At 32.4% G+C, this 21782-nt stretch overlaps 6 protein-coding genes across 9 annotated transcripts; 2 read left to right on the top strand and 4 right to left on the bottom strand.

Annotated features, from left to right (window-relative positions):
* The first annotated feature begins 465 nt into the window (after positions 1-465).
* Positions 466-5202, top strand: LOC105256201 (fanconi-associated nuclease 1). Its single transcript, XM_011265930.3, has 9 exons — positions 466-877; positions 1243-1378; positions 1462-2654; positions 2753-2884; positions 2983-3429; positions 3518-3929; positions 3985-4107; positions 4296-4406; positions 4624-5202. The coding sequence occupies exons 2-9, from the start codon at positions 1262-1264 to the stop codon at positions 4681-4683; spliced, it is 2595 nt and encodes an 864-aa protein (XP_011264232.1). The 5' UTR covers positions 466-877; positions 1243-1261; the 3' UTR covers positions 4684-5202.
* LOC105256202 (NAD-dependent protein deacylase) lies at positions 4354-6481 on the bottom strand. Its single transcript, XM_011265931.3, has 5 exons — positions 6121-6481; positions 5697-5911; positions 5439-5581; positions 5165-5315; positions 4354-4523 (listed from the first exon to the last, which is right to left on the bottom strand). The coding sequence occupies exons 1-5, from the start codon at positions 6457-6459 to the stop codon at positions 4469-4471; spliced, it is 903 nt and encodes a 300-aa protein (XP_011264233.2). The 5' UTR covers positions 6460-6481; the 3' UTR covers positions 4354-4468.
* LOC105256203 (mediator of RNA polymerase II transcription subunit 8) lies at positions 6479-9094 on the top strand. 2 transcript variants are annotated; one of them, XM_011265932.2, is made up of 8 exons: positions 6479-6665; positions 6975-7238; positions 7335-7580; positions 7848-7856; positions 8069-8239; positions 8375-8492; positions 8580-8666; positions 8942-9094. In XM_011265932.2, the coding sequence occupies exons 2-7, from the start codon at positions 7074-7076 to the stop codon at positions 8654-8656; spliced, it is 786 nt and encodes a 261-aa protein (XP_011264234.1). In that variant the 5' UTR covers positions 6479-6665; positions 6975-7073; the 3' UTR covers positions 8657-8666; positions 8942-9094. The 2 variants fall into 2 exon arrangements, with proteins under 2 accessions (XP_011264234.1, XP_025269817.1); XM_025414032.1 differs by lacking the exon at positions 7848-7856.
* Positions 8922-15002, bottom strand: LOC105256221 (methyltransferase-like protein 25). Of its 2 annotated transcripts, none has more exons than XM_025414031.1 (6): positions 14986-15002; positions 10545-10752; positions 10242-10460; positions 9589-10168; positions 9390-9518; positions 8922-9185 (listed from the first exon to the last, which is right to left on the bottom strand). In XM_025414031.1, exons 2-6 carry the CDS (start codon positions 10740-10742, stop codon positions 8938-8940), a joined length of 1374 nt encoding a protein of 457 aa, XP_025269816.1. In that variant the 5' UTR covers positions 10743-10752; positions 14986-15002; the 3' UTR covers positions 8922-8937. The 2 variants fall into 2 exon arrangements, with proteins under 2 accessions (XP_025269816.1, XP_011264266.1); XM_011265964.3 differs by lacking the exon at positions 14986-15002 and adding an exon at positions 14720-14904.
* On the bottom strand, positions 10811-14441 carry LOC105256204 (presequence protease, mitochondrial). The gene is made up of 2 exons (XM_011265935.3): positions 14360-14441; positions 10811-14221 (listed from the first exon to the last, which is right to left on the bottom strand). Exon 2 carries the CDS (start codon positions 14202-14204, stop codon positions 11103-11105), a length of 3102 nt encoding a protein of 1033 aa, XP_011264237.1. The 5' UTR covers positions 14205-14221; positions 14360-14441; the 3' UTR covers positions 10811-11102.
* An 896-nt stretch (positions 15003-15898) lies between the features above and the next one.
* LOC105256200 (ankyrin repeat domain-containing protein 27) lies at positions 15899-18896 on the bottom strand. Of its 2 annotated transcripts, XM_025413973.1 has the most exons (3): positions 18718-18895; positions 18325-18623; positions 15899-18256 (listed from the first exon to the last, which is right to left on the bottom strand). In XM_025413973.1, the coding sequence occupies exon 3, from the start codon at positions 18226-18228 to the stop codon at positions 15958-15960; it is 2271 nt and encodes a 756-aa protein (XP_025269758.1). In that variant the 5' UTR covers positions 18229-18256; positions 18325-18623; positions 18718-18895; the 3' UTR covers positions 15899-15957. The 2 variants fall into 2 exon arrangements, with proteins under 2 accessions (XP_025269758.1, XP_011264231.2); XM_011265929.3 differs by having other exon boundaries at positions 18325-18896.
* Between the last annotated feature and the right edge of the window lie 2886 nt (positions 18897-21782).

The following is a 21782-nucleotide window of genomic DNA, read 5'->3' on the forward strand; positions in this document are numbered from 1 at the left end:
TTATTATATTTTAAAGTGCAATCATACATTATTTTAAATATATTGGACACGTATCTCAGTTTTTCACGCGGAGAACAAAACTCTATTTTTGGAATGAAAAAAAAGACTTTGCTGTTATGTTTCTTATTATACTGATTAAATTAATGAATTATCGATAAAACGGAAAAAATTAAATTTGAATATTGAACGATTTCGAAGTGAGCTTGCAAAAAAGAATAAATTCTGATTACATTAACTACTAAACTTTTTTTTTTTCAAGAAATAGTATTTCGGAAATAACGTTAAGAAAAATTTTGTTGCAATTAACACTATATTTATATTTTATATTCTTTATATTTTATTTTAAATATAATTAATTTTTTATATTTTATATTTTATTTTAAATGTAATTAATTTTCTTACAAAAGATTGAACATTCTTTTTCTATGTAATAGTTCTATTGGAGAGGAAATATATTTTTTGCGAAACTTATATTATTCTTATAAATTAATATTTTATTCGTGGACGAGAGATAATGTTTATATCGAGCGCGACATAAATTATTGTACCGACAAAAACATTGAATTGAATTAATTGGCTAATTTTTATTCGCAAAAAAAGATTTTTTTCTCACTATTAGGTTATGTGTATCTATTGCGCATTACATAAATTTCCCGCCATATGATACTCCGCGCTCCTGCGCAGAATGTTGATCTTAACCTTATCTGACAGTGAGATCTGACAGAGAGATAAAAGTACTTACAACGTGTTAGATTGTGCGGATTGCTCGTTGAATTTATTTTATACAGTGATTTCCGACGATGTTGATTTAAATAGTTTCTTATCGTTGATTGATTCTTTTTTTTACATGTTACATGCGACTTCCGGATTTTTAGAGGTAAAGCGTAAATATATATAATTGACAATGTTTTGTTTCACTAAGGCTTCATCTCCTAAATATTCTTCGTCATTCGTGTATAGTTTTAAAATTACAGAAAAGATTAAAACTAAAATATTATGCCGTTGATACTTACCGTTCTATTGTGTGGTACGAGATTTATATTTTGACTTTGTCATTTAGATAAAAGAACATTTGTATTCGCCGGTAATTTGTATGAACTATGTAAATATTGTAATTTCTTTCGTCGATTCGCTATAGTCTAAATTAAGTTTTACTTTAAGGATAGGCTAATGTACGAACAAAATAAACAAAGATTGAGAGCACAGTATAATGTAGAATATGTGATCTGTTTGTTCCTCCAGGTATCAACTACAATAGATCATGATGCAAACTACAATAGATCAATTTTATAAAATTACAAGTAGCAATAAGAAACCTGCAAGTGTAAAAAATATCGAGAAATCATCTAATCATAAAAGTCCAATAGTTCAAAAAAAAGTAAGATATTTAATAAATATAATAACATTTTAATGGTATTAATAGTATTATATGTATTAATTTTTTCTATTATTATTAACAAGGAAAAACGATTATCGAGAAAATTGAAAACTTTTTCTGTACATGAAAATATCAAGCAAAGTCCATGCAAAATAAATAGAAAACAAGGAATGCAAAATGATGTTTCATTAAGTGATGAGGTATATTGTTTGTCAAAGATTGATGTGAAAAACAGTCCTAAAATGGCAACTAAACCAATGATATCGCCAACATATGCTATTGAATACACTTCTCCTACCAATAAAAAACATACTCTTGCATCCAATAGTGGCTCAAAATTTAGTCCAAAGACATCATCTCCAATTAAAAACGCACTGAACGAGTCACAAAGACATGCAAAATTAGCACGAAGGAAATTGTTCAAAGATAAAACTGAGGAGTTACTTTCTAAGATGATAGATAATTTGAATTTAGCTAAAGAAGGAGCCATTGCTAATAATGATATTAATTTGGAGAAAGTTTATTCGAGTGGAACATTTAGCTACAAATATAATTCTATAGATACTTCAGCTTCAACGAGATACGAAATTAACGATGTAATCATACCTGTAGATACGTATGCGCTACATTTCTTTTCAGTCATTGTTACCGTATTTTCCAATCCAATTAATTGCGGATATTTTGACGAAGACGAATTAGATTTTATATTTTCGTTACTTACTCTTTCAAGAAACGCGCAAGCATTGCTGATACGTATGTTAAAAAGAAAACATATGTGGCACAGGATAAGTCACATTAAATACGACGAAATATCCAATGATTTAAAACCAATTTTTGATGAGCTTGTATCACGATCCATTTTCAAAAGTAGCACAGAAGAAGAAGATGTATCGGTTTTGCTGAATTTGCTACAAGTCGACGAAATTCGCAAGATCTGTCAAGAATTGAAAATAAATTGTAGTAAAAAGAAAGAAAATGTACAATCAATTCTAAAATTTAGCAACCAGACAAAGTCATTATTCCCCGGGATGCCGAATCCCGCTAATAAATTACGCGCGTCGGTCAACAAGCGCTTAGGATCTTGCGTATTATTAAACGTAAAAATGAAACAAATGGTTGATAGAATAATTACATTGCTGATACCAAATCGAGATCCCACTGAAACTTTGTCGGATGTATTCTTAATGATACTAAGAGTCGAAACAAATCAGATAAAGTTTCCGGAAGTAACAATAAGTGAATTTCCTATCTTTGCTAGTAAAGGACATCTGTTAGAGTAAGTAATATATTAATTATATGATTTATTATATATTTCGATTTTATTTTGGAATAGAATCTTATTTTTTCCTAATTTGAATATTTATTATTTTATAGTTATATTGAAGCTAAAAATACATTATCTGATATCTTGAATGCAATTGAGAAGAAACAATGGGATGTCGTACGAAATCTTGGATCTTTGGCCGCGCAACGTTTACTACTCTTCTTAGAAGTAGAAACAGAATGGTAATGAAAATCTAATTTACATAGTATGTTTAATTATTTAATAGATAAAATTATGTTAATATGAATTTGTTTTATGCTATGTTGTTTTTTGTTTGCAGTCTTCAAGATTCCATATTGCCTCATCACATTAAATGTTTTATGCCAGGTTACTTATGGTTCAAAGTTTTGTCTAAAAGCATTGACGCATTTAAAAAGTCTAAGGAGACAATGCCACAAGCAATAGAAATCTTGCGAACGTTAATAGATCAAGATCATCATATGAAGAGTAAAAAAGGATTATGGTTCAATGAATTGATCAAGATAGAAATGCATCATATGAAGAATATTGATGGCAGTGTCGCGCTACTATCGGAAGCAGTATCATATAAGGATTTGACAGAAGTTGATAGATTAGATTTGTTGGACAGAGCAGAGATGCTCGTTAGGAGAAAAACTATCAGTAAATGTGCAAAAGCTACAGTTAGACATATATTAGACAATATGCTCGACAAAGTACGACCAACATCTCAGATGTGTTCTATTACAATAGAAGGAATGTTATGCGGGTAATTTATATGAAACAATTCCTCTTAAAAAAATAAAAAAAATGAGTTTAATAGGATTTAGAAAAGAGATATATGTGCATGCTTTCAGGAATGTTTTGCAGAGAAAAAGCACTTGGTGTATCAGTAACAGCATAGATCAACAAATGTATGGTACAGTCGAAAGTTTTGCGCTATATCAATACAAATGCAAAGGATATCCCAAAGGTGTACACTGTGAAGGTGCCTTTCCGGTTACCCTATTTGCCATATTGTTTTGGGACGAAATTTACAATATGAATATTCCCGGCACTTGCGTATCATCGTATCAAAACGCACCGTTAGATTTATACTCATCGGAATTTTACAAGAATAGAAAAGAGCGGATAGACATGAAGATTCAAATCATTCGAACATTTGATTCGGAAACATTGAGCAGACATTTGAAACACGAATTTGATTTATATCGCGGATATACCTCTCTCTGTCAAGGCACTCTTTTTGATGACAGTAACAGCTTTCAGGTAAGCCATCGACAAAATTTGATTAAAAGCAATTTATGTATATGCATATTTTCAGGAGATAGCATTTTGTTTAGGGGTGGAAGGAATTGTTGGTATTTGTGAACGACTTATTCATAATTACCGACTCTGGAGAGCTGGCTTTCCAGATTTAATTGTATGGAATGCAAGTACAAAACAAGTAAGTTTATTTTTCTATGTACATAATTTTAAGAGAGCTTATATATATATATATATTATATGTATTACCTTATATATATTATGTACATATTATATGTATATATATATATATATATTATTATATGTATATATAATACCCGAGAAAGGTTTTAAAACGTAAATTGTAATTTAATATATCTTATTTTTTAGTACAAAATTGTAGAAGTAAAAGGTCCAGGCGATTCATTATCAACCAAACAAAAATTATGGTTGGATTACCTGAATCATCTCGGATTAAATACAGAAGTGTGCTATTGTAAGGTAATAAATCTTTTTATAAAAAACAAATTAATTATTATATAATATGTATTATATATCCTCTTTTAAGGCGCCAATGCTTCTGTCACAGTAGTAGTACAGGGACCTTGAAAGTGGTATCTACGAGATAATTCGCCTTTAAATATCCTTCCGCAAATTATTTAATCAACATGCAAATCTCAAATATAATGCATTATATATTTATTTTTTTTTGTTACAGTCTAATACGAGTCATACTAAAAGCGGACGTAAACGCAAACACGAAGAAATTATGACGTAACGTCATAAAGTAATCATAAGGTGCTTGAGAAAGAGAATATGCATGTATAAAAAAACATTACATTTTATATTATTGTATGATATTTTATTTTACATAATTATAATTTTTTTCTGTATCTTAATTTAGGATGTGAAAAACTTATAACAAATTCGGTTGGATGCACTAATGCACATTGGTATACATTAAAGACTGTTTTAGATAAATTTACAATAGCATAAATAACTAAAACAGTAAGATAATTTTATGAGTTATAAATATCGATACTCTCGTAGGAATAATAATATATAATAATCTGTAGTATTAATTATCTTACTGTTTTAAAATTATGCTATAAATTTATATACTACAACCTTTAATGTGTACTAGTGTGCGTTGGTGCATCCAACTGAATTCGCTGTTAGTCATGGAACTTTATTGAGAAAGTATTTTGTATAGCAATCAATTTAAATTAAAAAGAGAGAAGTTGATAATATATACTTACTGCATTTGTTTCGTGGCTGGTGTTTCTTCTATGTTGAACTCTGCTACCGGTACGTTACGTCGCGCTACTTGCGGTGCAAACATTGCAGCTGGATATACGATCGCTGAGGTTCCGATGACTAAGCAAGCATCACACCTTTCAACAATGTTAACTGTAACAATTTTATTTTATTTATTATTATTAAATATTAAAACTTTCCATGTTTTAACATATGCATGTTCTATATATGAGTAAAATGTTTATATGATTTATATTTATTGAAGAAAATACGTACAAGCCTTCTGCAATATATCGTCATTTAATTGTTCACCAAACCATATGATATCAGGTCTCAGCAAAGCTCCACAATCTTTGATTTCACAAAGCGGTAATTCCTCCTTTGGAATATCAGAGGACATAGTGTTTGGGTCAGGAGATCTGTTTAAATTTATTATCAAATTAACATTACGAAATATTATATATAATCATATATGGATATTAATATATCACATTCCACTGTCTACAATTGCTTACACAATTATCATTAGCATACCCTTTTCCTGCCAATGCTGGACAGATGGGAACATTCTCATTAATAACAATATTATGACATTTGGTACAGCGTGTTCTATAAAGTGAACCATGTAATTCCACTACATCTTGTGCCCCAGCTCTTTGATGTAGTCCATCTATATTCTGCGTAATAATTGACACGTTTTTCCCTTCTGCTATTTTGCGTTTTTGAAATTCAGCAACAGCTTCATGCGCCTAAAAAACAAGATTACATTATATTTATTTTGCTATTATTTCTAAATTTTTTATAAAAGTTTATTTTAAACTTGCTTAAAGTATGGAGAAATATATATGTAATATATATATAATATAAATATATATGATATAAAAAACTTTGTAATTCATCGTGTCATAAAAGTTAGAAATTGTTTAAAAATATTTAAGTCTTTTGAGCATCGAATTACCTTATTCGGCTGGACTTTGCTTGCTAGTTGCCTGCGATATTCGTAAAATTCCCATACCAATGACGGGTTCGCCGCGAAGGCCTCCGGTGTCGCGAGACTTTGCGCCTGATATTTACGCCAAAATCCACCGGCACCCCTGAAAGTTGGCACCCCGGATTCCGCGGAGATACCGCTGCCGGTTAAGATCAAAATATTACTGGCATTCGACAGGGCCTCACGAAAGGACTTCATGACGTTATGCATGAACGCGTGTGTATATTCCCCTGTGTATTCTCGTAGTAAATTAATTAACGATTCTTGCAAGTAATCGTTAGCATAACAATTCTTGCGAGTAATCATGTGTTGGCGATCAGCTGACAAACAGCTGATGCCGCGAGATGTCATCGCGATAGTTGTCAAAGGTCGATAGAAAACGCTTCGACTTTGATCATCCATCTCTAATTATACTCTTCATTATTCTATTCTACCAATTTAAGTGAAAGCTAAAATACATATTCGAGATACCTTTAAAACATTGAAAAATATGTAGCCAAAAACTTTTCACAGTAAGTAATATATACATATATTTACAATTTCTTATTCTGTTCCATGCACTTTATTCCATGACGTAGAAACTTTACGATTTCCTATTCTGTTCCGTGCATTTTATGTATTTTGAGATGTGGAAATTGAATTCCTGCTCGAAGAAATTGTCACTCATGTCTCATCCTTTATAATTTTATAATTTTGTACAAATGTAATATCAGTATAATCTTAATATTTTAAAATTTGGCTACGATTATAATGGATATTTTATGTGAGGTAATTTTAAATTTTTTAATAAAAAAACATTCTTCAAATAATACTTTCAATAGATCCAAGCTATTAAACGTCCTGTGCATAATCGATTGCTGATAATTGCTGCAACATAATCGTGTGCTGACATAAGATTAACCTCTAAATCTCTAAACACGATGCAAAGGGAGGAGAAACAATTGGATTCGGCCTTGGAAGCCATAATAATGCGAGTAAACGATTTAAAAACTGCGATCGCCGCAATGATATTTAAAATAGAACATGAATATGAGACCTTGAATTGGCCAAATTTTCTTGACAATTTCGCCCTTATTTCAGGTCATGTAAGTATTTTATCTTATTAATCGAAAAGAAATGATAAAATAGTACTTATATACATATTACTTTTTCTTAAATTATATTATGTCACATTTGTGCAGTTGACTAGTCTTTCAAAGATTCTCGCACACGATAAAGCGCCCAATCTCAGAAACCTGACGGTTCTACCGCTACGCTTGAGTCCTGAGAAAGATGAAGAGTTGCTTCGATTGACTGAAGGCAGAATCCCTACATTTGCCCATGATTTGGTTCCAGATTACTTAAGGACAAAGTTGGAACCTCAAGCTGAACAGAAAATGATGCAGTTGGAAGCTAAAGCTGCAAATGTTAACATTGAGACATCACATGTAAGATATAATTCTTTATGCGTTTACTTTTTTTTTATTCAATATATCCCCTTATATATTTTTTTCTCAAGTTAAGGTGAAAAGTTATTTTTGTAAATTATTTAAATATTAAAGTATATACATGATACAACTAGAAATTCTTTTAAGATTATATCTGCTCATATACAATTAAGTATATAATACAGTATTTGATAAGATCAATACAATTGAAGCTAATTGAAAATGTGTTCTATTTTTCTGTTAATGTGCTAACTAAACAACAACTAGGACTACAATGTAAGCTATTAATCAAATAGCTTCAGCTTTGTTCCATTCGCTTTGGGCTGAGATTGATGTTATGTAACGAGCCTATTTATAGCTACATAAATAGCTATAGATGTTTAATGTTTGAAATTATATTCGCTATGCAATCAGAAATTTTTGTCCATTTAGCGAGTGGAACATAAGAATTCCATTACTTATCAAGTTTTTCGCGTGCTTCGTTTCAGAAACAACTGACACAATATACAAAGGTAATTGGTCATGTGTGGGATATAGCAAATAAGGCACGCGAAGAATGGGAGAGCGAAGCTGGAGCCAGAGCGACACAAGCACAGACCAGTAGCGCTGCAGATACTCATGCTCTTCTGGCTGCTGTGGGGATGGGTAAAGGTTTAAAGGTATACTTGTAATCTTATTTTTAAACTTCTTGAGAGAGCGAAAATATTAAGTTTTTAAAGAATAAAATTACCTTTTTACAGTATTATGTTTTCATATATCTATCAGAACTAATTATCTGCACTTTATTTTCACAGTCTGATTCCATACAAATGGTTCAATCTGGTGTAAATTCAGTAAATAACGGCATGATGGTGGGTAGACCTGGCAATCAGCAGCAGACACCAGGACAAGGACCAATGGGTAATCCACAAAGTAAGTGTTTCTCTGAAGATTTCCGTTTACTTCCATGCAATTATGCCATTTATAATTAATTACCTTTTAATTTTAAATATTTTATAGTGGGACAAATGAATAAGGCACCGAGTGCGATTAAGACAAATATCAAAGCAGCATCACAAATTCACCCTTATAGATAAGAATGTGACAGTATGTATAAGATATACAATGAAAGCTTCGAATTTAAAAAATAATATCTTTTTATAACTTTAATTTTTTAAATAATTTCAATATAATCTAATTATGTCTATGATTTTAATGAAGGATGTAATAAAAGATATATATATTCAATGATATATAATTCTTGTTTAAATTTCAAATATATTTTCAGTAACTTTTTATTAATATTGAATTATTTATGAAATGTATTATTTTAATCATCTCCATATATATTTTAGCTTTTATTTGTAATTTATAATTTTCAGCTTTTATGAGATACTATCGCATATGAACGAGGAGATATGCACTTGTTCATCACAGGCACAATTACAGCTTCTAGATCTTGTTCGTGTAACCATAATAATCGATCCTGCAGAATCAACGACTCTGCCGGGAGTTGTAGCATCATTTGCAGACCAGAGTAGATTTCTACAGTTTTTAATTTTTTACTCTGTTCTTCCCATACTTGCATTATGTCTTTCTCTAATTCATCATGTACTATAACATTACCTATACATATATGAAAGTCATATATATATGTATATAAAATATTAGATTTATTTTATATATATTTATTTATATTTATTTATTTATTAATAAATAAATATATTTATTTATATATTTATTTATTTTATATATATATATATATAAAATATTAGATTTATGTTAAAAATTATATTAATCTTGCAAATATTATTGCATTATTAGTATCACCTGTAAATTTTACGTTTATGTCCGGTATCAGATCATATCTTAATAATGAATCCTTAACATAAGTTTGAAAACTCGAACATTGAGACTTTCTCGTACCTTTCCGAACTTTTTTCTTAAGAACGAGATTATCTAAAATAAATTCTTTATGAAAACAATTGATCTATGGAATACATACATATCATATATCACAGATGCTTACTTTGTTGCGAGTATAACTCGAGCACAGCTCGAGCGAGAACGTGAAAGGAATGTTCGTCGTGCTCTTTTTTGGACATGCCATACCATTTATCCGCCGATTCTTGACATGCTAATCGTAGAAAGGGTATTCTTAAGAACTGGCCTATATCAAAATTGTGTGCCGTGATCGTTTCTCGCAAACAATTCGACGTGGGAAAATTGTGAAAGTATTGTTTCTCCTGCAATGCAGTCTGTATATTCTTGGAAATGGAAAGTTTGTGATAACAGCAAGATATTAGAATAAAGAGTTTAATGGAATTTATTTTGCAGAAAATTTTCGACGCGCTCGCACTCAGGTCTCCGCAAGCATGCAAACCAATCAGACACGCATCCGTAAAGTTAGGAAACTCCTGCTGCAAGATAGATTCTATCATATCGGCGGAATCGCACGTCACGTCGCAATGAATGTATTTAACTTTGGCCAAAGAATCAGGATACAATTTTTTTTGTCTAGTACACGCTCTATTCACATTTTCTTTGTTTTTTTCTAAACCTAAGACTTGGTAGCCGTATAAATAATGTAACATTTGGCATACATATCCCTGAAAAATTATCATTGTAGTAGCACACAAGAGTCTAAAATTTATATCTTTTTTCATATTGTTACTTTCTTACCAAACCTGCACCCAAATCGACGATTGTTTGTATATTGTACAACTTGCATTGCGTGTGCACCAAATGAGCTAAATGTATTATTTCATGTTGCTTCTTTTGACTGAGACCAATTTTAAATTTCTGTGGTAATTCTATTCTAGGTGATGTCTGTATAGGTGGTAGTTTGTTGATATTTTGACATTTCTCAACATATGTTTTTAACGAATCGGGCCATTCAGACTGGAACAACAAAAATATGTTGAAATATTCTATTAAAAAAATTTGAAGAATCTATTATGTAATATTCCTGAATTTTTGACTAACCTTTGTTACTCTTCTTGCTATGAAATTATTGAATTCATCATTTTTCAGAATTCGTAAATGCTCAGTCCATTCTTTGGGGATTGCATCTAAAGACGCTTTAGTCAAGATCTCAGTTACTGCTATATTATGAAGCCATTGCATTTCATAAAATAAAGATAACGCTTCGAAAAAATACTTCTTTTCAGCATTGGTATCCATATGTGCGCATCTGATGAAAATGAAAAAAGAAAATGATGCTTTAATAAGTGCAATATAAATATGATTTTGATAAACACAAAAAGATTATGAAAATTGAGAATTAAATGAGTAAAACGCATTATTTTTTTTTATCTTTTTACTACAGGACGTTTTTAATATACAAAATATAGCATAAATTACAATAATTATTTAACAAATGTTAATTGCATTAATGTTGTTATTCTTTAGATTCTAATACTTAACGTCAAACGTATACTATGAAACATGACCAGGAAATGCTTAAACATTTGTATGTGTTTGCAGTTTAACATAAGCAAAACATGTTTTATTATAAAAATAACAAAGATAATATCTTGACGTTTATTCAGTGGCTCGTGCTTGATCTGCTTCTTCCTGATTTAATACTATCCAATTTTCCATGCGTCTATTCGAAATATCGGCATTCGCAGGTCCGATAAGTGAACGACCAATTTTGACGCTGTTTCGACCAGGTTTCAGGTACTTTTCAGCCACATGCAAGAGCTGTTCCTTAGTCACAGCCTTTAATTGTTCCCTCTGCCTTTGAAGATCATCATCTGTGATGCCATGGGTGAATTTAGTCATGCCACGATTGCTGGGAGGAATAGGACCGTCTATTTGCTGGAAAACTCCCAACTTTGCCTCATCTATGTCACTTTGGGGTAACGAGTACTCCGTTAAAAAATCGTACGTCTTGTCAAACAGATCAAAGGTACGAGTGGAATTCGGATCTCTGTAAGAATAAAAGGAGAAGATTCCCTCTGATGTTAATCTCGCGCCTCCACCATAAGCTCCGCCCTTCTCTCGAATTTCCGGATGCAGGTATATCGAGGTGATCAACTTGGAAAGCACACGTAAGGGAGCATAGTCCGGATTCGTATAAGGTACTGTTAGAATAGCCTTGGAGCAATAATTGACCGTGTAAGGTAGCACATAGTGATTACCGCTTTCACTCGTTTCATTGCTTTGATCGTTGGTGATGATGTACGGATTCTTCGGAGGGCCCTTCAATGACTCGTAGAACACGCGAATACCGTCGAGAGCATTGTCCTTGTGTTCCTCGGACAAATTAATGGCCGACCGCAAGTGTTTCTTGTTCAAGACGTGCTCGGCTATCTCCTGCATGTTGTGTATCAGAGAGGATAGATCACGTATCTGAGCTATCCTCTTCATCCTCCCCACATATTGCAATCCTGAAAGATTCTCTTTGGCCCGGGCTGTCGGAGAGACCAGACTAGCGGCGCTACTCATCGCGTACATGTGACCGGCGTGCGAGATGCCGTTGATCAAGTCAGCCGCATTCATCTTTACAAGTGTCTCGAATCGCTGAGGATCGGTCAGTTTAACATTGTTGAATAATTCCGTCCATAATTCCCACATATAGTTCAAATTGCGATCCAGGCAATATGATTCTATGAGAATCCCTTCCTCGTACTTCAATTCGCTTTCCTTATCTTCAGCAATGTGATTCCCAAAACTCAGACCGCCGGTCTTCAACTGCATCATCTGATCGAAGCTTCTATAATCGTAGTTCCGTGTGCCCATGTTGGTGATAATGTAATTGAAAAGCGGTATCAGTTGTTTCAATTCAATCGGTAATGCCTGTGTGTTAAGTATTCCTCGATAATAGGAGATGCCGTTTGTCGGTTGGATGGACAGTTGAAGAGGCACTCCGGATATCTCTAGATTGGACGTATTGTATCGCTCCACGTCGGCTCTTAAATCTTCCATCTTCAGTGTCGGTAAGACTCCGACATTCTCTTTCTTTTGTTGTTCGGCAAGCAAGATTTTCCCGTTGACGTATATTAGTTCTTTCTCCTCTGCAGAAAGCTCCTCCAGCTTCCTTTTCAGCAACTCTTGCTCAGCAAGAGCTTTATTTTGCTCATAATTCTCGTCGGGCGACATAGTCAACGTCAATCTGTGATTATTGTCTCCGAGATAAGTTTTGACCAAGCTTTGCAGATACTTGGGATCTTCTTTCATTCGCGATGTGAGTTTCTTGACCGCGTTGTTAATTCTTAATAACTGTATCAAGTCGCCGTTGTGATTCCACAAGGATGTCAGATTGAAGAGCAGATTTAGCCCGAAATTCGATGTTTGATGTTTGATCTGAAGTTCAATACCATGAAGAATAGCTTCAATGTGATCCTTCTCGAATCCCTCGTCGATGACTTTTTCTACAGTGTTATCGAAAATACTCTGAATCTTCTCGAAATCTTCGGGCTTTACACCCTGCAAACTTACAACGAACATCGTGTCTTTGCACTGCGAATCGAAACCCGTGACTGGGCCGAAGCCGGTGCTTATATTCGATTCAACTAGAGATTTGTAAAACGCCGAATTCGGGCCTTTGAGTAACAGTTGTGACAGCACATACATTTCGAAGGTCGTCTGTATGTCAGTTATATCATTACACAAATGCGATATGGCAATAGATCCGTGTCTGCTAGGATCTGCGAGCAGTGGATCAGGTCTGCACACTATATGCTCCTTTTTAGCTTCGTTCCATCGTTTCTCCGATGGCACTTCCGACATGGAAGCGTCTATCCGATCAGATAGGAAGAGATATCGATCGTTGATGAACTTTAAATGATCTTCCAACGGGAAATTTCCATATGAATAGAAACGTGCATTAGAGGGATGATAGTACTTCATATGGAAATTAAGAAGATCGATGTACTGCAGATTAGGTATGACGAGAGGATCACCACCGGAAATTACCGAGTACGTATGACTCGGTAAAATAGAGTTCAGCAGACGTTCCGCAAGAATGGCTTGATTGTCATTGAAAACACCTTTCATTTCGTTAAAGACTACACCTTTGAATATGATAGGAGAATTTTTGTCATCGACGTCCGCGTGCTCCAGTCTCCAACCTTCCTGTCGGAAATCTAATTCTCGCAAATTTGGCTTGAAGACAGAATCCAAGTAGACTGATTGTAGATTGCGATAATCTTTCAGGTTTTGTGTCGAGAATGGATATATGGTATAGTCTGGCCCAGTCATGGCATTCATGAATGTGGCCAGAGATCTTCTCAGCATCTTGAAAAATGGATCTCTGCAGGGATACCGCTCGCTACCGCATAGAGTAGTGTGTTCCAATATGTGAGGTAAACCGGTGGAATCCATAGGAGTTGTACGAAATCCGATGGAGAATACATTATTGGTATCGTCCCTATCCAAATGCAAATACTGCGCACCCGTGCTCAGATGTGTCAATCTCACAGCAGTGAGAAATAGCTCATCTATCTTCGATACTTCATCTACAATAAATCCATGAACAACTTCGCCCTTTTTAAATTTATCCTGTATCAACCCTTTTTTCGAATATAGAGGATTTGATTTGACATTCGTTGAAAAATGAAGAACAGGATAAGCAAGATGTTGTTGCAAAGCTGTACTTCTTAAGGAGGAGTTTCTTGATAAGTTTAATAGCCTCAACATTTTTGGAAGAATTGTATCTGAAAATAATATATAGTGACATGTCATATATCCATACACATAGAAAACTACAGTTTAAGATCATAGATCTCATATGCTAAAAGAGTGATATGAAAATTATACATTTCATAAATGATATTAAATATAAAAATACTTACCAATTTCTCTTGAATAATTCCAAGTAAATTTAAATTATATGTAAAACTTTTGATTGCAACCAAACACAATTTCACTGACGGACATTCCACTTTAATATATATTTTTTAATGAAGTTTTTAATTGGATACTAATATTAATATATTAAAAAAATTATGTTAAATAAAGATATCAATTAAAAATTATAAAAATGTTAAGAATACTTTGAAAAAATTAGGAATGTCAGTTAGTGCAGTAGAATGACTATATAATAAGATAGTCCTTAATGATGCAATATATTCGCAATAGCAAATGCCGATGTTACCGGAATAACAGAAAGACATAACCAACTGCACGTTGAAAGTTAATATAAATAATTTTACCTGTCACTTTGCCAGAGTTTACTGATATTACAACAACAACGATCAAAATATTTCTTCATCAATTTGTTGTTAAATATTTTTACTTGCTGTCTTGTATTTTTCGTAACAAAAAATTGAATTGCACTCAGATTCTTATTTGATAGAATGTGTTAAAGGTTAGGTTACATACATTATTTACGGGCATTAATGACAGAAATTTCTTTTTATCACGTGTACGTAGTAATCGACAAATAATAATAATAATAATAATAATTTATGAAACATACTTTTTTATAAATAATACACTGATGTTATAACAATGTGATTATTTTTTAGGGAATTACCATGTAAGAAATTCTATTGGTTTAGTTTTATTTGACAATTCACTAGGAGTACAGATTCAAAATTTTTTTCATTTTTTTCAAGACAGTAAAACACGTGTTATAATTGTTATTATTTCGTTTTATTTGCGTATATATATTTTTTTTTATTTCATACAAAACAAATATTTATAAATCTTGTTACATATTTTTTTTACAATTCTATATAAAATATATTTGTGAAATTTTTATTTAATCCACATGCAATATTGCATTTATTTATTTTATTAATTAATTTATTAATATTGTTTATATATATACATATATATATATATATATATATATATATATATATATAATTTATTAACACATCATTTAATATATTATATAGTTAATACATCTATTAATATTAATATATAGTTCAATATGAATATAATATTTGACAGTTCTCTCTTTGACATTTATATGTAATTTGTACAACATTAAAAAAAAAGATTTCAATATACACTCGCACGTGTATATGGGAGATTTTTCTCTCTTTCTAAAATTTAATATTAAAATTATAATTAGTATTATACTCGATTAGAATTAAATCACATTTGGATGAAATTATATTAGAATTATATTAAGAAAAATATTTTTTTGATTAAAATAAATTATTTCTAAAAAAGAGAAAAGAAAAAAAGAAACAGAGCAAAAGAGAAGATGTAGAAAAATAAATAGAAATACGTTCACTCATGGTATAAAAATCATTTTCAGAATCTTCAGTATAGACTAAGTAGTGAAAAAAAATGAACATTTCCTCCTTTATCATAATAAAATATCATATCAAAAACTCATGTATATTATACTAAAAAGAGAGTTATACTTTTTTATTTAAATTATTTATGTAAATAAAACGATACGCACATAATATAAAAAAAAACAGAGTGGCTTATACTAATCGCCTATTGACTGAGTGTTTTGTTGTAGAATTTTCAGTATACTGGCATGATTTGTGGAGAAGACGACGGATAACTTCAATTCCTCCACCTGTCGCAGCGGCGATTTGTTTAGGGCATTGCGAATATTAGTGTTTGCACCATATCTTATCAACAGACTGACAAGTTTCACATTGCCAGCAACAGTCGCCAGATGCAACGATGTGTCGCCGTTATGATCCTTGGCGTCTAGATCGCAGGTCCCACAGTTAAACAGTAGTTTTGCCGCTTCGACGTGATTGTTGAGACATGCCAGGTGTAATGGAGTACGACCTTCCGACTTGGTCATCGCGTTCACGTTCGCGCCAGCATCCAGGAGCAGCTGTACCATCTCGACGCGACCTGTTGCACTCGCCACATGCAATGCCGTCTCGCCAAGATCGTTGCAGGCGTTGATCGCGAGCACCCGTTGTCTCCGCTCGCGCTCGAATTTGCGCTCACCGAGAGCTGAACAACGCTCGCAGTCGCATAGCGGATGATGGCACAGACTCGCGCAAGAGCCCGGCAGTCCCTCGCTCCGATAAACCTCCAATCCCAGATAGTAACATGCCAAGCATACATCACCATCGACTATTGCGGCAAGCAATTTATCCATCATACGATGTTGTGGGTTGGCACAGTTCTTAGGATGTGACGTTGATAAACTCTCCAAATCCGACGTAGTCCAACGACGTTGCTGAAATGACATCTGGGATTGAGCGAGGGTTACGCATTTCTTCTGGGACAAAGCAACATTGTTGCGGATATCGTTCGCAGATGTTGCGTAGTGTTTGAGCAACTCGGCGATGCTCTTGCTGTACGTAACAGTCAACGGTGTTTGACCCTTTTTATTGATTAATCTGCAGTTTGCACCATATTCTAAAAGGATACCAACGATCGCACCGTAGCCCCACTTAGCTGCGAGATACAACGGCGTGTCCCCGTTGTCGTTCGTGGCATTTGGATTAACCGAAATCTTCATGTGTTCTGATAAATATAGCAACGCCTTCACACAGTTCTCGTGACCGCGGTCCACAGCCAGATGTAGCGGTGTATTTCCCTGTAAGTCCGTCACTGTAGGATCCGCGTTAGCGTGCAGCATCAGTAGCAGAATATTTTGGTGGCCTTTGACGCAGGCGTAATGAAGGGGCGTTAAGCCATCCAAATCGGCGGCATTTATATCCGCACCATGATCGAGAAGAAAATCCACGATCACTATTTGATCATACAATACTGCGATGTGCAATGAAGTTAAACCTCTGTCGTCCCTAGGACATTCATTTAACTCTCGATGTTTCGTCCAATTTCGCTCGCAGGACGCACAGGTGCATAAAGGATGGCAAAGCGAGACCTTATCGTTCTGCTTAGATCTCTTGTAGGTCAGTATCCTTTCCACTTCGGATAGATTTCCATTCTTGACACATGCAAACAAATAATTGATAGACGAGCAATCCGATTTATCTATCAATTGATTGTATTTATCCGGATTAATCGCATACTTGTCCCCTTCGCAGATTACTCCAGACTTGATGTGTTCGATCGCAGCCTCCAGTGATGTTATTAAAAAACAGGTTTCGTCTGCTTCATAAGCAGAACTTGAGGAAAGACGGAATTGCTTCATGAAAAATAATTGTGCTGTCCAGTTTGACAAACCGACATTAACAACGAGAAACACAAGTATCGGTAGTAGATCATCAGACGAGACGACAGACGTTCCATGCGAGATATAATTTACAGTTCTCCTGAGACACTCGATTTTACCTAACACAGTCACATAACAATCTAACCGTGATAGTTCCATCTTTCCTCCATAAACGCGAGATTCCAAGTCGGATCGTATTCGAAGATCGCTCAATAGGATCCCATCTAGATTCCTAATGATCTTGTTTAAGCACGCATCTTCTACAGCAGTACAAGTGGATAATGATCTTAGCAATACTTCTCTTAAAGCATACAGAATATATGTTTCTAGCGATACTTTAATATTCGAACAATACTGCTTACTACCTGAAACTTTTTCTTCCAATGCTGTATATTCCAATAGCATTTTAAGACAATCAATGTACAATTCTTGCACTAACTCTCTTTGCATTTGTATTGACTTACACGCTAAGTTTTTGTTGATACATAAGAAGTCTTTGATTTTGGTTTCTAAGTTATCGTGGAGCTGCTTATCAAGTTCTGTTTGGAGAAAATTTACAGCTTCCTGAAGATTTGTGATTATATTCACACAGTTGTCTGAGACACACATACTAGCATCCAAGGGTTGTTCTATGCACCTGTAGAACATATTAAATATTATATTAACGAATTAATGTTTGATATTATAATTTTAATGCATACTTACCACACACAATATTTAAGCAAATTCGAGCTGTAAAAGATTTCCTCAAAGAGCAAGCGCGTAGAATATTGTTTGCTGTCATTGTACTTGATAGTCAGAACTTTGTCCACCAACAGGACTTCCCTGTTGTTCAGATTGTAAAATCGAGCTGTGGAGAAGTCCTGCTTGGGGATCAAGATATGAGCCTTAATTTCGTCTTCCCGCAATTCGCGATTTGAGAAACTTCCACTTCGTGGAACACAGATGATCCAGCCTTCCTGGATAATTTGTTGGAATGTAGCTTCATATTCATTTCTGAGCTCCTGCAGAAATCGATTCTCCGACAAGTCCTCATCGTATTTCATATTCATGATTCAATCAAGCCGTCTAATTAATCTCAATATATTTTAAATTTACCAATTCCTGAAGTGTTGCTGTCGAAATCGAATGTCTATGATAGAACTAAATGTCAGGTAAATGCTATTGGAGCGAAATTGTAATAATGATCCAGAATTCGTAATCTTCTTGATAATTGGCATCGTGTACAATATTTATTAATTTTGTTTTTTATTCTGCCTCTCTCTCTCTCTTTCTCACTCTCTCTCACTCTCTCTCTCTCTCTCTCTCTCTCTCTATATATATATATATATATATATATATATATATATATATTTAAAAAATTAATATTTTTATTCAAATTATTTTATGTATCTTATCACAGGCTCTTTTTTTCTTTTTCTTTGAAGAAAACGTTTCTAATTTAAAGAGTAAATAATACAACTCATGTGACAGGTCATGGCGAGTTAAATGGAAGTTACATTAGAAATGCGTTCGGAAATAAAGAGTAAAAAGAGAGAGAACAAGGATTTCTATATCTTGATTGGTCAATTAAAAACTACTCTACTCTACGAATAAAATTTCCGAACACACTTATATGTCAGGTCAGGTTAGGTTAATAAAAACAAAGAGAAGACTGAGAGATGTCATGGTCTGCTTTTAAGTGATCTCTGAAAGCGATACTCCCTCTGTGGACATTAAAAACATGAACTACAAAGCCAAAGTCCACGAATGTTCTCAGAGGGTAACATATATGTCTCTCTGATAATATAAATAATATAAATAAAAATATAAATAATTTAATTAATAATAAAATTTATTATATAAAAATATTAGTACGTTCTCTCTTTTTACGCTATTATTTATTTATTTATTTATGTGTCTTTTTTTCTTCTCAACATCATTTATTTAGCTCGCTATAAGTCAATCTTTTAAAATGCAAAACTAAATATTATAGAATTTGACTTCGAAAAAACTCGGTAAAATAAATGAATAAATTCAAATAATTAGCTTCATGATAAATTGTTTAATAAATAATCAATTTTAATCAATAAATTAAAATATTTCCATAATTTAATATTCCGTTAGTGTATATTTTATAATATATAAAATATTTCAACAACGAATTATTGATAACGGTGTTCGACTTTGGCAATGTAAAATATAAACAGCAGCGCGCTGTGTTATTGCTTTGTCATCATTCGCACGGTGACTCTCGAGTAATAAAGTAGTGGTGAGAAACGCTTCGTATATGCTAATTATTTTACTTATTAAACACGATTAGTACATTGAAACATAATTTGCTTTAAATATTAATACAAATTAATTAATTGAAAATTAATTAACGACATGAAGCTGTATTATCGCTATGATAAAACTTTATTGAATTGCAAATATTTATTACCGCGATTAAAAATTGGAACAGGAGATACAAAAGGCCATAAGAAAATTAATTATGTTATGAACTTTCGATTAATTATTAATTATAATATTTTTTTAACAATATTAGAATTAAATATATTTTGACTAATGCTATAAATTTTCTCAATCCTTGTTAATTAAACAATATACAATTTAATCGAGAATCGATTAAATTATAGGAATCCAAAATATTAAATAATTGCTTCGATAGTTGCGACTTTACGGACAATAATTATTATTTTAATATATTTAGAATCACAAATATATTTCATCCGTGTTATCTTATCGTTCTACTTGACAATGTAAATATAATTTGGATTGTGAGAGAACACGAAGTAAAACAATCGAATTATAAATGCAAATAATTAGCATAACGAAAGGCTCCGTGATAAATTGTTTAATAAATAATCAATTTTAATCAATAAATTGTTTTATAGTATATAAGTATTGTATATATAGTTTATAGTATATAAAATATTTCGATAACGAATTATCAATAACATTATATTCGACTTTGATGACGTAAACAATATTATATCTCCATATAGAAATATATATTTTTCAGATTTCGGAGAAAGAAAGAGGAAAAGAACGCTGCAACTAAAGGCATGTAATGCATATATGTTATTATATGTATTGCGTATTACGCAATACATTTTTTCTGGCTGCATTTTTTGCGTCTATACACAATCTATGTAAAAATTGCGTATCTATTTACGTAAAATGTACACGTTTTCAGAGTGTTATGGATTTAATCATTCGTGCGATTCAAATGGCACGATCTTTGCAATTGTGGAAAAACACATTTTGAACATCAACATGCTATATTTCTCGCAGGAAAATATTGCTCTATAGGTATGTCGACTAATTGACTCTTATTTTACAAAATTCCATTTACATCAAAACTCGTTAAAAATCGGGCAGCATGCAATTATAGCGAATGACTATTGTATTATCTGGCTATTATTAACGTAACAATGCACGCGATACATTCTGTAAATTTCAATTACATCATGCAAGTATCATGAAATCAAATATTGAGAACGATATAGAAACTGAATGTGACACAGAAATAAAATTAATTAATTTTTTTTGCAAAATTTTATATAATTTTATATACAAATTTGATAACGAAACAGATCATAAAGATACTTTTTCTCGCTTGATATTATATATATAATTATCATATCTAATTTTAATTACCATCATATGTTTAATTTATATCTACATCACTCTCAAGAAAACGAGATCAATCGTAAAACTATGCCAAGTATTTGATGAGATTAATCATATCTGATATTAATAATGATCGAGTAAAATGATTTTTTGTGCCCATCGTGATATTAAAATTAAATATCCATCTAATTGAGATTAAAATTTCCGGTTTATATTTACATGGAGATATCTCGGCTGATCTTTAACATCAATATGCTATTTTTATTGTTTTTTTTCTTGCACAATCTCGCTTTCGATTACGTAAAATGTTGAATACATTGTGAGTCTTGGAATAAAAAATTTTTATAATGTCGTATATTATAAATCAGTTACAATTTCATCAAAATAGAATCTTTCATTTATAATTATATTTGTAGATTATATATACTGTTTGTGCGTTTTTGAACTATTTGTAATTAAAAAAACCCTCGACATATTATCAGGATAAATTTTATTAAAATGCTAACGTGGAACACAGTGAAAGGGTAATAATAGAGAGTGTAACTGGA

Source organism: Camponotus floridanus, unplaced genomic scaffold, assembly GCF_003227725.1.
Source record: "Camponotus floridanus strain SB8 unplaced genomic scaffold, Cflo_v7.5 scaffold74, whole genome shotgun sequence".
In the NCBI taxonomy this organism is placed as follows: Eukaryota; Metazoa; Arthropoda; class Insecta; order Hymenoptera; family Formicidae; genus Camponotus; species Camponotus floridanus.

Coding starts and splice junctions, on each gene's coding strand:
- LOC105256204 (XM_011265935.3), bottom strand. CDS start 14,204: ATGTTGAGGCTATTAAACTTATCAAGAAACTCCTCCTTAAGAAGTACA.
- LOC105256203 (XM_011265932.2), top strand. CDS start 7,074: ATGCAAAGGGAGGAGAAACAATTGGATTCGGCCTTGGAAGCCATAATA. Junction 7,239..7,334: donor TCGCCCTTATTTCAGGTCAT/GTAAGTATTTTA, acceptor ACATTTGTGCAG/TTGACTAGTCTTTCAAAGAT. Junction 8,240..8,374: donor GGATGGGTAAAGGTTTAAAG/GTATACTTGTAA, acceptor TTATTTTCACAG/TCTGATTCCATACAAATGGT.
- LOC105256221 (XM_011265964.3), bottom strand. CDS start 14,778: ATGAAGAAATATTTTGATCGTTGTTGTTGTAATATCAGTAAACTCTGG. Junction 10,461..10,544: donor TAGCAAGAAGAGTAACAAAG/GTTAGTCAAAAA, acceptor TTGTTGTTCCAG/TCTGAATGGCCCGATTCGTT. Junction 9,186..9,389: donor CATAAACGTAAAATTTACAG/GTGATACTAATA, acceptor ATATATGTATAG/GTAATGTTATAGTACATGAT.
- LOC105256200 (XM_011265929.3), bottom strand. CDS start 18,671: ATGAATATGAAATACGATGAGGACTTGTCGGAGAATCGATTTCTGCAG. Junction 18,257..18,324: donor TTGCTTAAATATTGTGTGTG/GTAAGTATGCAT, acceptor TATGTTCTACAG/GTGCATAGAACAACCCTTGG.
- LOC105256202 (XM_011265931.3), bottom strand. CDS start 6,459: ATGATTACTCGCAAGAATTGTTATGCTAACGATTACTTGCAAGAATCG. Junction 5,912..6,120: donor GCAAAGTCCAGCCGAATAAG/GTAATTCGATGC, acceptor CTTGTTTTTTAG/GCGCATGAAGCTGTTGCTGA. Junction 5,316..5,438: donor CGATATATTGCAGAAGGCTT/GTACGTATTTTC, acceptor AAATTGTTACAG/TTAACATTGTTGAAAGGTGT.
- LOC105256201 (XM_011265930.3), top strand. CDS start 1,262: ATGATGCAAACTACAATAGATCAATTTTATAAAATTACAAGTAGCAAT. Junction 3,430..3,517: donor ATAGAAGGAATGTTATGCGG/GTAATTTATATG, acceptor GCATGCTTTCAG/GAATGTTTTGCAGAGAAAAA. Junction 3,930..3,984: donor ATGACAGTAACAGCTTTCAG/GTAAGCCATCGA, acceptor GCATATTTTCAG/GAGATAGCATTTTGTTTAGG.